General features: G+C 47.9%; 1 protein-coding gene across 1 annotated transcript in view; it reads right to left on the bottom strand.

Moving 5' to 3' along the window:
- The window catches only part of LOC139052429 (uncharacterized), a 211543-nt gene that overhangs the window by 196965 nt on the left and 707 nt on the right, over positions 1–13871 (bottom strand). The window contains exons 2-4 of the mRNA XM_070529524.1: positions 13082–13197; positions 9583–9834; positions 7743–7836 (exon numbers count right to left, since the gene is read on the bottom strand). Of these exons, the coding sequence (XP_070385625.1) occupies positions 7743–7836; positions 9583–9834; positions 13082–13197 (462 nt within the window). The remainder of the gene's footprint in view (positions 1–7742; positions 7837–9582; positions 9835–13081; positions 13198–13871) is intronic.

The raw sequence follows: 13871 nt of genomic DNA, 5'->3' as shown, positions 1-13871 counted from the left end.
CTAATACTGGAGCTTAGATTCTACACGCCTCACTTGCTTCTTTAACTGCTTGTCAACATTAGGCGGTTCTTCACGTGTTTATTTTTTTTAAGCGGCGGAAATTTGAAGTAAAGTTAACGAAGGCTTACAGCTATTTACAGAGTAAAAATAGGAATGTACCAATATATATCCCCTTTTCCGTGCTACACGTTCAACTCACCTCTTTAGAGCGCGTTTGTTAATGATTAATAATGGATGTTATGTTCCTCTTTTTTTTGTCTATGTTACCAAGTGTATATCATTTATTTATTTCAATGCCACAGTGTGTTTTGCATTGTTATCGTGGAAATATTTCACTGTGCTTTCATATATTGTATAACTGCAATGTTTTATGGCCACTATATAAATGTAATTTATATGGCGCTTGATGTGTTACCCCATGCAGCCATATTGTATCTAAGAGGGTGAGATTACCTCAAGCCGCGTCTGTGCGGCTTTTTTCCCTCATCCACCTCCATTTACCACTCCTCTGTACATGTGTGTGTGCAAATGGAAATTAATAAATCAAATCAAATCAAACTCACTTGAGAAATTTACTGGTGCTTGTTGCTTGAGGAATATACATGACGAATCTGTTTGGCAAACTGACACAGGCTGCTTGGCCCAATTTTTTTAGTGAAGTATGCCTGCTGGACCGCATAGCTGCAGCCAGAAAGCAGTCGAAGCGTCAATGACTAGTAGTATGGGACATATTGAAGATATCGAAATTCCCCCTGTGGAGGGTCAGAAATCAAGTGAAAGTATATGCAAGGCTTGTGGTGCTTTCTTTATGAATGTTTGCGATTGGATTGGAGCAAACTTAAATTAGCCTGCAAGGTTCTCTTTTATGTACGGACGAAGCGAATAATTATCCGTTTGTATAATTAAATAAGGCTGGATCGAGACATGGTGAGACAAAAGGTGCCTGAGTTTTCCTTTTGTAGGCAATCTAAGCTGCGTAGTAGTAGCTCGAGAATACTTTAGCCATTCCAGTTCGCGCTGTAAAAAAATGCTTTATGGTTTTAATTCGAAGTTGAAGTGAACTGATGGGTTTCGCGAACATAGCGTGCCTCGCCATACGGACAGTCGATTGCTACAGTTACGTGATCAGGGGTGTGCCATATTGTCGATAAAATCACTTTCACTTGAGTGGCTGTCGATCTAAACAACGAAACTTTTCTCTCAGGTGATTGCTACTATGGTGTTTGTGAATTAACTATGTAAATACTCTACATGACACGCCGTCGTGTTAGCAGCCATGAGCAATTCGTTTTTTGGAGGCCTGTTTTAGAGGGGGACGGAAGTAGCAGCAAACATTTTCATAAGAAATGCGCGCCTAACTATTTTTTTACGCATTAATTAATGGCCATATTTGAATAGAACAACACACCAGAGTAATAGGAATCATGATGACAGCTTCGCTGGGCAGTGTCTTTCTAACATCGGATAACATGTTGACGCCAATTACCAAATTTTTCTTCCACGTAAAATGCAATACCTCTCATAGCTAAATACTAAAGAAATGTTAAGTGTTTAGCGAAGCATCATACACAACTTCGCGCGTTGAATTTGCAGGTATTCTTTTTTTAGTCAAAATTTACCTATAGACACGGCGCATATATGCATTGCAAAAACTTGTAGACCCCTTTAACGCTACTTAGCTTGCGATATCCAAGTCGCAAAGTTTCTCGACTCACACGCTTTTGAAGAAGAAACTGTGGTTAAGGTATTGCAGCGGAAAGAAGCCGACTTATTCTTCAATACGTACGGCTCGAGCCACCTATACCCCAAGCATACACGAAGGGAATGAGCGCGCGCGGCAGCCGAGCGAGCCGGAGCGAGCGGCGTCCTGGCCGTGACGTCACTCGCGAGAGGGCGCCATTCCTCTTTCTCGGGGCTAATAGAACTCCTTGCTCCACAGCGTCGACACTGCGACGATACGCGACACTATATCGTACCGTTGTGCGTATACGTCTCTCTTTTGTTACATAGTTATCGCGTCATGCATGCGCCGAGCGAGAATATTGTAACACTTGTTACAATATCCTAACAGTCAGTCATTCGTAGCGCTCCCACTATATCCCTCCCATGGTGGGAGCAGCCGCCTGGTCGCGCGGCATTACGATCAAACGCGACGAGTGTGCGGTTTTAAGCACCATACATGCACAATTTCTTTACCACGGCAACAGTGGTCGGAAGAAATTGCAAGAGGTGAGATGCGCTGATCAAAGGCAGATGTCTGCTCAATGGCCGTTTAGGGTCCAATAAAACGACTGGCAAATTTTTCGCAATCACCTAGAACGCGCACAGGATTCCATAGAACTTCGTCACCAAGGAAGAAAGTGAAAACACGGTGAGGCGAGTCGTAACAATGCTTCCGCACATCCTGGGCGATGTCGGGGTTAATGCGGGCTCGATGACGACAGTCTTCCAGGCGAGACGAAAATTGTTCTGAGAAGGGCGTTGCTGAGGACAGGGGAGCTGTAAGGAACGAGACGTCCAGGACAAAAATAGGTGAGTGGCCATAGACGAGGAGAAATGGAGAAAAGCACGTGGTGTGTTGTACAGCCGTACTGTTAGCGAATGTCACAAACGACTGTGATTCCGACTCCGACCACACCAACTGTGATTGCATCACAGTTGGTGTGGTCGGAGCTGATTTACACTGAAATCATATCCGATAGAGTACGATGGAAACGCTCTGTAAAGCCGTTGGTCTGCGGGTGGTAACTCGAAGTGATCTTGTGAACGGTGTTTGAGGCGCGCAGAACTTCGGTAAAAAGAGACGAGAGGAAGGCTTTGCCGCGGCTGCTGAGGAGAACCCGCAGAGCTCCATGGCGTAAGAGGATGCTGCGTAGAAATAAATCGGCGACTTCAGCGGCACTTCCAGATTGTATACAGGCTGTTTCGGCGTAGCGTGTCAGATGGTGTACGGCAGTAACAATCCAGCGATGGCCATTGGGGGTCTTGGGAAGACGACCGTGCAAGTCTATTCCGACGACCTCGAAAGGCTAAGCGGGACAAGGAAGAGTTTGCAAAAGATCAAAAGGAGGAGTCGTAGGCCGTTTGCGGTGTTGACAAAGAGCGCATGATGCGACGTACCTGGCTAGGGCAGAAGAGAGGCCAGGCCAAGAGCACGGACTTCGTATTGTGTCACATGTCTAGTGGTATCCGAGGTGACCTGCCCTGGGATCATCATGAAAGGCTTCAAGCACCTCACCTTGCAGAGAACGTGGTATTATATGCCTAGAGTATATTCGAGGCACTATAGTGGTATGAAGGGTACCCATCTGTTGCCGTCGACGTTATATATATATATATATATATATATATATATATATATATATATATAGGGGTTTTCTTCGAAGTTCAGCACGCAGGACCCGATGTAACATACGCAAGAAAGAGACGACGAACTGTACTCTGACGAAGGCTGGTCCACCAGCCGAAAACGTTAAGTAAAAGAAGTCTTCCAAAAAGTTCGTCGTCTCTTTCCTGCGTATGCATTTCCTGCCATATATATATATATATATATATATATATATATGGATCGACACGTTGATGGGAAACAAGGACCGATTGGCGATTAGGTTTCAGCCAGTCAAACGTTGAGACGGACAGGGGGGATGAAGTGGGCCCGGGCTCTACCTTAGTACGATTAGGCGATGCTGAATAATTACTGCTCCGCAAAGGGCAACGAGATAGAGCATCTGCGTCTTGGTGACTCTTGCCAGACCTGTAGGTAACATTGAATTCATACTGCTGTAAACGGATCACCCAGCGACCAAGGTGACCCAATCGCTTCTTTAGCGACCACAGCCAGCACAGTGCGTTATGGTCGGTGACGACTGTAAAGTGACGGCCGTGGAGGTATGGCGGAAACTTTCGCACTGCCCAAACAACAGCAAGGCACTCTTGTTTGGTGATGGTGTAATTTTTCTCAGCAGCAGTCAGCGTCCGACTGGCATAAGCAAAGACTCGTTCACGTAAGGTGGTGTCACGTTGCAGGAGAACAGCATCGAGACCATGCGTGCTGCTGTCAGTGCGAATGATAGTAGCTGCACTTTGGTCAAAGTGGCACAGTACCGAGTCGGACGTCAGGGCCTAATAAGCATCAAAAAGGCACTTTCCCAATCGGCGGACCAAACGAAGGGCGCGTTATCGGAGAGGAGTTGATGGAGTGGAGACGCAAGCGCAGCGAAGTTGCGTATTAAGCGCCGGGAGTACGAAGTCAGTGCGAGAAAACTGCGCAAGTCTTTTGGCCGCAGAGAACGAGGAAACTCAAGGACGGCGGAAAGTTTCTCAGGGTCCGGTCGAATTCCATCTTTGCTGACTAAGTGCCCCAGAACTTTGATAGTCTTTCCTGCGAAAGTACATTTTTTCATATTGAGCTGTAGGCCAGCGTTTGAGAGGCCGGTTAGCACTTGTTCAAGACGCTGCAGGTATTCTGGGAACGTGGTTGAAAAAACTACGACGTTGTCGAGATAGCGAAGACAGGTCTTCCATTTTAAACCGCGCAGGACATTATCATGCGTTCGAAGATGGCAGGCGTATTACAGAGCCCAAAGGGCATCACATTAAACTCGTACAGACCATCTTGAGTGGCAAAAGCGGTTTTCTCCTTGTCGGACTCTGACACCGGTATTTGCCAGTAGCCGGATCTAAGATCAAGACTAGAAAAATAATCGACACCCTGTAAAGAATATAGGTCGTCGTCGATGCGTGGCAAAGGGTAAACATCCTTGCGCGTGATTTTGTTCAGGGCACGGTAATTGACACAAAAACGCACTGAACCGTCTTTCTTCTGCACTAGAACAACTGGAGAGAACCAGGAGCTCGAGGAATGTCGTATTATATTCGGTCAACAAATTTCCGATACATTTTCTTGATAATTTCGCGCTCCTTATGAGACACGCGATATGGCCGCCGGTGAACAGTTCGGGAGCCGACAGTGTGTATTTGAAGAGCTGCAGCAGCCGTCATACCGGGAGCTGGCGAATTGATGTTGAGCAAGGAACGGTGTTTTTCTAATAGTGCGAGCAGATCGCGACTCTGGGCAGGGGTCAGGTCAATGCTTATGGTTGCCGACAGCGGTGTAAAAGAGTCAGTGAGTGGTGACGACGTTAACTCTGGTAGCACAGTCGAAAAGGCAACAACTGCCTTTGGCTGTGTACCAACAGCGCAAGTGACACTTCATCCACGGGGTAGCAGTCGAGGTTCGGTAGCTTGGTTTAACGCGGTGAGGAATGCAGAGCCATGAGAGAAGCGGACAACGCCAGGAATATTAAGAATTCCTCTAGATAGCGTTTGACCGTAGGGAAGAATGAGAACGTCGCCATCCCGAATGTCACTGGAATTGACACTTATAATTTATTCTCTTGATGGCCAATGAACATAGTCGGAGGAGGTGACGAGGCGCATGCGTTCGTCATAATCAGGAAGAGAGTGCCCGGTGGCATTGAGGTGTACGAGTCGCTCACGACAAGAGATAGCAGCGGATGCCGAAGAAAAGAAATCCCATCCTAAAATAAATTTGTGGGAACACTCGGGAAACACAGCGAACACAGTGTGATGACGAATTCCGTCAATGAATACTCAAACTGCACATTGCGCGATGGGACGAAGAACGACGTTCGTCGCTGCGCGAAGAGACGAGACGCAATAAGGCGTCATCACTTTCTGGAAGCGGGAACAAAAGTCTGCCCAAATAATCGAAATGGCGGCAGCTGTGTCAATAAGAACTTCGACGGGCACACCTTCCGCAACCACTGACAACAAGTTCGACGATCGCTTTGGAGGAATTGTAGGCTGTCCGGTGGATGCAGTTTCCTCTCCTAAAACTGCACCGGAGAGTTTTCCGAGTGAGCGTTGGATCGCGGTTGAGGTGTCCTCTGCTGAGAGATAGTTAGTGCGCTGCACTTTACCCCAACCTTTCCTTCCCATCATCAAGAATCTCCTTCTCTCTCTCCGAGTGAGCGTTGGAGACATGAGAAGCCGGTCGGAGAGGTGATACGGTACGACGACGTGGAGAAGGCGACCTGCGGCGAGATTCTCGAGAACTCGGAGGCGTGTTGGCAGGGCACGGAGGAGAGGGGGATCGGTGAAATGAAGAGCGGTAGGAGGTTCTCTGGTAGCCCGTTGCTGGATGAACCCCTGTTCGTTCTTCGGATGTATAACCACGTTGCTCATCCTGTTGACGCCGTCGACAGAACCGGGAGATATGCCCGCGGTGGCCACCGTACTAGCAAATGGGTTGAGCAGCAAGCGGAGCGAAGCAGTAAGGCTGTACACGCATTGGTGGTGACAATGAAGCCACAGGGACATAGTGGTCCATTTGTAGAGGGGCCGCGGTGACTGGAGGGAGCGCCGCGACGTCGGCGTATGTTGACACCTGTCGAGCGCAGGGGCCGTTGGAGCACGTTAGACGCGACGCAGAGGCGATCTCTTGCTTGATTATTTCGTGTAATGCTATGTTCAGACTACGTTCGTAAGGCGCCGATTTTTCGTAGCATACGTAAGCGGAAGCGCAACAAGCGTATGCGTCTAGTTCAGACTGCGAACGTAAAGGTACCAACGTGCGCAATTCTCGCAAAAATCGTGGGTGAGAGTGTTAAAGGGTCGGCAACATTTACGACTGTTATGTTACGACCGTTGCGACAGAGCCAATGACCGATAAGCTTTCGGCTTTCAACAACCGGTGACGACACTTCCGTCCTCCCGTCTGCAGACAGCTCCGGGCGCGGGAAGTGCCATTCCGCCATTCCGTGCGCACGATTGGCTGTGTTCGTGAAAATTTTTGCAGTGCGCCTTGCGAGACTGTTTTCAGTTCATCTGGTTTATCCGCCGAGGAAATCGATGGCCGCAGATGCGTGCTGAACTTCGATGAGTGGTCTCATTAGGTTTTCAAGGAAGCGGAGCTGCTGGGGCGACATGCGCATGATGTTATGAAACATCGCAGCGTCACCAACTCGGAGCTTGGCGAAAAGGTTGTGAAAATCGCCGTCCACGGCCCTATCGAGAAATACTTGCCGCACCCAAACCCTTCTGCGTCGCCTTCGTCGTCTTTGGGCGATTGAATACATGACTATAAGTCTGTTTTGGGCGTGAACTTCTTCGATCTCGGCCAGCGCTCGCATGTTGGCAGGAGCCATATTGGACCGCTGGTGACGTCCATTCTGGAGCTCCAAATTTGATTGGCCTGTTGTAAATGCCGTAATTTAAGCAGCAGTAAATGTGAACAAAGGTGCCGGCTTAACTGCCGTAACGTTTTTTACAGCCGTTACGTTCGATACGCCAAAAGAGCTGTTACGCGCGTTACGACAGTAGTGTGAACATAGCATAAGCCGGTCGGAGAAGGGGCGACGCAGGTTCTGGCGCACAGGAAGAGCAGCGCCCGTGAAGTTTTTCCCGAACGATATCACGTATGATGGTGCGCGATTCTTCTGCGGGAGGAAAACAAAGATCTGCGTTAGCGGTGCATAGCCGCAGCGATTGAAGTTCTTCTAGGCGCTGGCAACTGACGATTACATCTTGGATAGTGGCAGGATTTTGTGTGGCGAGTGCGATAAAGGTGACTCGATAAAGTGCGCTGAAGGTGTTTATGCCTTTAATAATAAGCCATATGTGGTCGGTCTGGGACATGGTGGTGTTGACACGTTTGCATAAAGCTAGCACACCCTCCATGTAGCATGTGTACCATTCCCCGGGGAACTGGACGCGCTCACCGAGCTTCTTCTTCGCGACCTTGGTGCGGACAGTGGAAACACCGAAGATCTCACGAAGTTGCTGCGTGAACGCTTCCCAGTCGGGGAGAGCAGGCTGATGTTTCCAAAACCAGGTTTTTGTGACATCCGTGAGGTAGAAGGGGACATTGTGCAACTTCTGCGAGTTATCCCACTTATTTAAGTCACTTGCCAGGTTGTAGTTTTGGAGCCATTCCTCGACGTCATCTCCCCGCAGACGAGCGAAGACTGGTGGGTCACGGTGGCAGTTGTGGATGGCCACAACGGATGGCGAAGGCTGTGCTGTGGTGGTAGTAACCGACGCGCTCGGATTGTCTTGAGCAAGCCGTGCGGCTGATGACGATGATTACAGATGAGGAATAAATATATATATATATATATATCGTCGGTTATCGTAGTGCGACAGTGTGACACCCAGCGCTACGACTTTTAGTCACTCGCGGCTATGGCAACGATATTCTTTCGCCGTGCCGTGCTGCACACGTATATGCCGGTGTGCTAGGGTTGTGTGCAACGCGAGCGATGCTTTGTTGGTGGGAAATAATAATTCCTTTTTTTTTTGTTCTGTGGCACAGGTGGCGAGGATGAGGAGATTGTCCGACGAATGCTTCACGCTGACGATTACGGCGTAACGGAAAGGATGGATAGAAGTACGGGCGCACCAAAACCAGCTTCTGTAACAGCTGGCGAAGTATAGTAGTGGTGGTGTACAGAAAATGAGTGCCTCGGTAACAACAATATGCAGCACGCAAGTCCCAACTTACCATGGAAAACGCCGCATTTACGCGCATATACAGTCACACAAACTATAACTAAAGAAGCGCATGATGAGATAGCTGACTGCTTTTGGACCCTAATTTCTGAACAAACAGTTGGGAAGTTTCCACAATGATGTCTTCAGAAATAGTGAAAATGGTCATCGAGGACATCTATAACGCTTATATTTATGTTTTTTTTTCTATCAAGACAATAATCGAAGTTATGTCTTAATTAGCATTCAGAAATAGCTTTACATAATTGGAGACATGGTTCTCATTTGTTTCAGGCAATATACACAGAACGTGGCATGCAACCATCGTATGGTTGAAAGGTTTGGACGGCTGATAGCAAAAGTAGATATGAAAGTTACTAGACCGGAAACTGCCCGATCGGGGACTGTATGAACAATTTAGCCTTCCACAACCAAAATTTCAAGCATAAGTTCTGATGTTTATTTATATTTTTTGTAAGGTAGCGTATTCTTTCACCGATTGGTCGCGTACGCCGATCCCAGCTTAGTAACTGTAACAAAAACTACAAAGCTAGGCGCATCGCTGTGCTAGGCTACGCTACGCTAACGCGTTGGAGAAATGGTGGGCTAAATAACGGTATTACACTTCCTTAAAACCAACTATGTCACGTTTCATGTAATAAAATAGGGAAACACTTCATTCAACAAATGCTACTTTACGATTCTCAATGCCACTTTACCTCATAACAATATTGAGTCCACTGAGCTTTCCGAGAAAAAAAAGGCAACAAGAAAAAAGCATTGCCCTTTTAATAGGTAAAAAAAAACAGGATTGTCAACGACCCGCTTCAACACCCACTGCGCACAGGACTTCAACAAAGGTATAATGAAAACATACGAGCCCTTCCAGAGCTTCGTCTCATCGTCGCTGCGCCAGCGTCCAAGTGCAAGCGTCGGAACGAAGTCGCCTTGCACGTGGGCGCGTCACAGTGACTTAGCCTGCCTCGTCACGGGGTACACATTCGTCAAAGCCTTGTCAAAGATTCTGAGAAAACGTTTTTTTTTTCTTCTTTCACGCAGGCGCGAGCTCACCGTCTTCCAGTAAGGCCCAGCCTGCCGTGAGGACGACGAGTGAAGGATGGCCGTTGGAACTCGCACACGCTGACTGCGGCGTCCGATGCCACAAGGCGTGAGGAGCACTGCGCAGTTCTGCGCTGGACGCGGGGCGGCGTCGGCCGAGCGTTTGTCGGCTGGGTGGCCGTGTCTTCGCGGAGGTCCTCCGCTCTTTGTCTCGGGCGCGGGAAAGGATGCGCAAGGTTCCGGCCCGGACGTAGACATGGGGCTCTGCAGGCAACAGCAAGCGGAAGCAAACGGCCTGCCGCCGTAGGGCGTCTTCCCTTCTTGCGCTGTTGACGCCCGCGACATCCGCCGACGCTGAGCAGGCACGTCACCGAGGCGGCTGTCTCTCGGTTTACGCGGAAGCCGACCGTTCCTCCTCTTCGCACCGAGGCCGCGTTTATGTATCGCCGGCATGTGCGCCGGTGAGAGTTGCGCGCTGAGCATAATGTAAACGAGTGAGTGGTACGAGTGTTCGAGTGAGGATGAGCGACCTGTGATTATTAGCCGAGAATCGCGTTGCCTGTGCCTTTTTGCTGTGCACTGCTATTACACGTCTATTGCAAGCTTCTGTCCGGCAACTGGAAGTTTATTTTCGCTCATTGCGTTTTTCACAGTGGAAAACCCTGTAACGTCCTTTTTTTTATATATGTAGTGCATCATTCGTTTTCCTTCTTCTGTGTGTACTGCATATTATTTTTCTTTGGCGTTCCCATTTCTTTTCAGTTTTTTTGCGTAACCAGTTCACAGCGCCGGCACCATTTCAAGTATTACGTAACTGGAATAGCTCTCTTAGCTTTGAGAGAAATGTTCAGGTCTTCCAAGTGCGTTTATAGTTTTTTTACGTTAATCTTCCCTCAATACATCCTAATCTTTAGTAGACAAAGCAAGCAACAAAGATGACAGACCTGATAGCGGGAACGGATGTCAGTACTAGGCGACATTGGGAGGTAAGGTAGCATTATCAATTTCTATTTTTATCAAATTAGAAAGAAAACGCTGTTGAGATAAAAACAACACTGGGAGCATTGACTGCAAATTATTCACATTGAGCGCGATGCGTTGGGAAAAAATCATATATCAGCTTATCTATCACCAATATAAACCGGTGCAGACAAATTACAGCAATGATTCGACTATCTTACTACGCGATTCTCCTCCACTCGTATGTCCCCTATTCATCACATCGATCACATATCGACAGTTTTCGAATGTCCGCCTTCAAATAGGAACGTCAGGCAAACGCGAGGAACGACGTCTAAAGTGTGTTCAGTCAGGATTTGGCGGTCTTGAAAGCTCATGCACATAATACGCAGGCACCCTGCCCGATACTGTTCAGAATAGCAGGTGTAAGATGAGGCAGCCTCTGCAACTTTCAAGATAAGTTTAATCTAAGTTTAAGTATTATTCTGACGTCATCGCATTCAGGAAGGCTTCCCGAACATTTGACGTGAATATAGTAGCAATAACTTCTTCAGCATCTGGTATGGTTCGAGACCACAATACGTCCTAAAGCTTTTCATTCTGATAGTGGACGATTGTCCTACTGGACAATCAGAACGAAAAGCCTTAGGCCAGGGCTCCCAAAGAACAACCGCGCTGAAGGCCTTACTCGCATTACTAAGATTCATGCGGCCAATGGGCCTTCACGACAGACTTTATGAACGCTTCCCTCTACCGCTCCATAGTGTACGTGGTTTATTTGTGGTCGGCTCTCTCTCTCTCTCTGTCTCTCTCCTTTCCATTCTATTTCTCTTGTTATCCCCCTACTCCTCTTCGCACCGAGCGGGGTAGCCAACTGGAACTGCCTCGAGTTAACCTCCCTGCCTTTTTATGCATCCTTCTTTCTCTTTCTCTCTCTCTCTCTCTCTACGTCCAGTGCTGTGTCGAGTTCTCGGTTTGTCATTAATCGCGAACTGCACGCGAGTGTGCACTATGGCGTTACGGGGTGCCGGAAGTGTAGCGCAAGTCATTAATCCCCGCAGCAGCGCACGCGGAAACAATAAAATACCAGCTTCCAAACAAATAAATACCCTGGGAAGTGGCTAGAGGCCAAGCAAAATAATTTTTTTTTCTTTACTGGCTCAAATACCGTTAGAAACATAGTACAATGTCCCCCTACAGGCATGCCGAAAAAAAAAACTCTTTTCTTTGTTACGAGTATTTAGGCAGCCTAATATCTCATGTTTAACCATAGCACGTTCCGAAATGCTATAGCGTTCCGATATTGACATCTTCGTAACAGGTATGCACTCGACGTGCTTTACTGTGTACTGGGCACAGTCTTGTAGTGTGGTTTTTGTTACTTTCCTATAAATGTCATGGGAAACTCGCATTCTAAGTGCACAGTAGCTTATTCAAGTATCTCAGTTCGTGCTCTTACATGCTCGGACTTTTCATAGAATATTGGGGAATCCGTTTACTTTTGCCCCACGGAGTAGTGGAAGTAGTTTTCTCAATTCACTCTGCCTCCGCGATCGCCAGTGCTCTAGCACCGCCTGCAGTTTCCATGTCCACGAAATAAATGTTACACATACGGCACATTGCACATGCGTGTGCTTCCTGTGTGTCAGTTTGAAGTGATGTGTAACTCCGTGCTGAATATAGATTCTTCTCGGCCGCGAGCGGGCACTCAATAAAGTTTTTGCGCAGACACCATTGCGCCGTTCCTCTGTTAATCGCTATGCATGAGTGAATAGCCCAACAAGACGTACTCCCACCACAAAACGTGTTTCTACCATGCGAGTACGCAGCCCTTGCCACAGCGTCCACGTATGTGCGCGCTTGGGCAGCCACCTGACAGCGGTGACAGCGGTGTCTGGACACCTGACATCTGCGCGCGCGCGGTCATCGTAGACAAGACGATGGAGTGGGTCGGCTAGTGCTGCGAGCAGTTGACCACAAAAAGTGTTATCGGTCGGCGTTTTTTTTTTTCAAATTAACTTTAAGGCAGTGCTGTGGGTCAATTCCTTTGTACTTCACATGCATTTTCCGTGCTAAGGTTATGAAAGAAAAGCATGTGACTTTGGATTAGGAGTAGTCACGTGCAGCTCCTTCACCCCTTGCAGCGTTAGTGGAATTGAACTGAGTTTACTGCTGCTGCCGCAGATTATTATTATTATTATTATTATTATTATTATTATTATTATTATTATTATTATTATTATTATTATTGTAAGCCAGACGAGTAGCAGGTAACAAAAAGCACTTTATTCCGAAACGCAGCCGGGTATATAAGGAGCGCTGCGATAAGTAGTGGGCGTGTTGCACATGCGCACTGGTTGACTTCCAGACACGATATTGCGCTCGAGTACATCTTCCATTCGTTCGAAAAAGAAAGAAGAACAAAGAAGGAACATCGATGAACAGTTTCATTTGCAATGACGCCATCGCGTTCCATCTCGTCGAGCTTCGCTTTCACGGCCTCTTGGAGGGCGACGGGAATTCTCCTCGCTGGTTTTATGGTTGGTCGTACATCGGGCTTCAGCTGCAGGCGATAGGCGATGCCCTCAAGTTGTCCTAGACCCTGGAAGACGTCTTCAAAGCCAGATATGAGGATCTCGGACACTTCGTTGACGGCATCTATGCGTTCTATAAGGCCCAATTTCTCAGCGACGTGTCCGCTTAATGTAACTGGTACACCTTACCCGCCGTGGTTGCTCAGTGGCTATGGTGTTGGGCTGCTGAGCACGAGGTCGCGGGATCGAATCCCGGCCACGGCGGCCGCATTTCGATGGGGGCGAAATGCGAAAACACCCGTGTGCTTAGATTTAGGTGCACGTTAAAGAACCCTAGGTGGTCCAAATTTCGGGAGTCCTCCACTACGGCGTGCCTCATAATCAGGAAGTGGTTTTCGCACGTAAAACCCCAAATATTATTATACCTTAGACAACAACAAAAAACCTAACCTCGGTGCTTCGAGTCTTATTAGACACGAGCAGGTTTATCATTCCGATTGCTTGTTCTGTGTGACCGAAAAACGTACGCAAGGTTGCGTAACAGTTCTGCGCAGGCGCCGCGGACAACTTTCGGAAGACCATTCCTGGCATAACACAACAGTTTGCCCCTGTGCCTATCTTACATTTGGTCATGATACCAGCCACATTTACCACTGACACCCAGTGCTCTCACTCGTGACCGCTGGAACTTCCAACGCTTGAAGGAAGTATGTCTCGTCACCAGCCCCATCTCCGTCACCAGTCATTTCCACCTGTCGCACGTGCCGTCTTTCTGGCCATGTTTTCGAGCTTCGTGTGCGGCATACA

This window comes from Dermacentor albipictus, unplaced genomic scaffold (assembly GCF_038994185.2).
Source record: "Dermacentor albipictus isolate Rhodes 1998 colony unplaced genomic scaffold, USDA_Dalb.pri_finalv2 scaffold_22, whole genome shotgun sequence".
Classification (NCBI taxonomy): domain Eukaryota; kingdom Metazoa; phylum Arthropoda; class Arachnida; order Ixodida; family Ixodidae; genus Dermacentor; species Dermacentor albipictus.
This window is presented reverse-complemented; position numbering and strand designations above follow the sequence as displayed.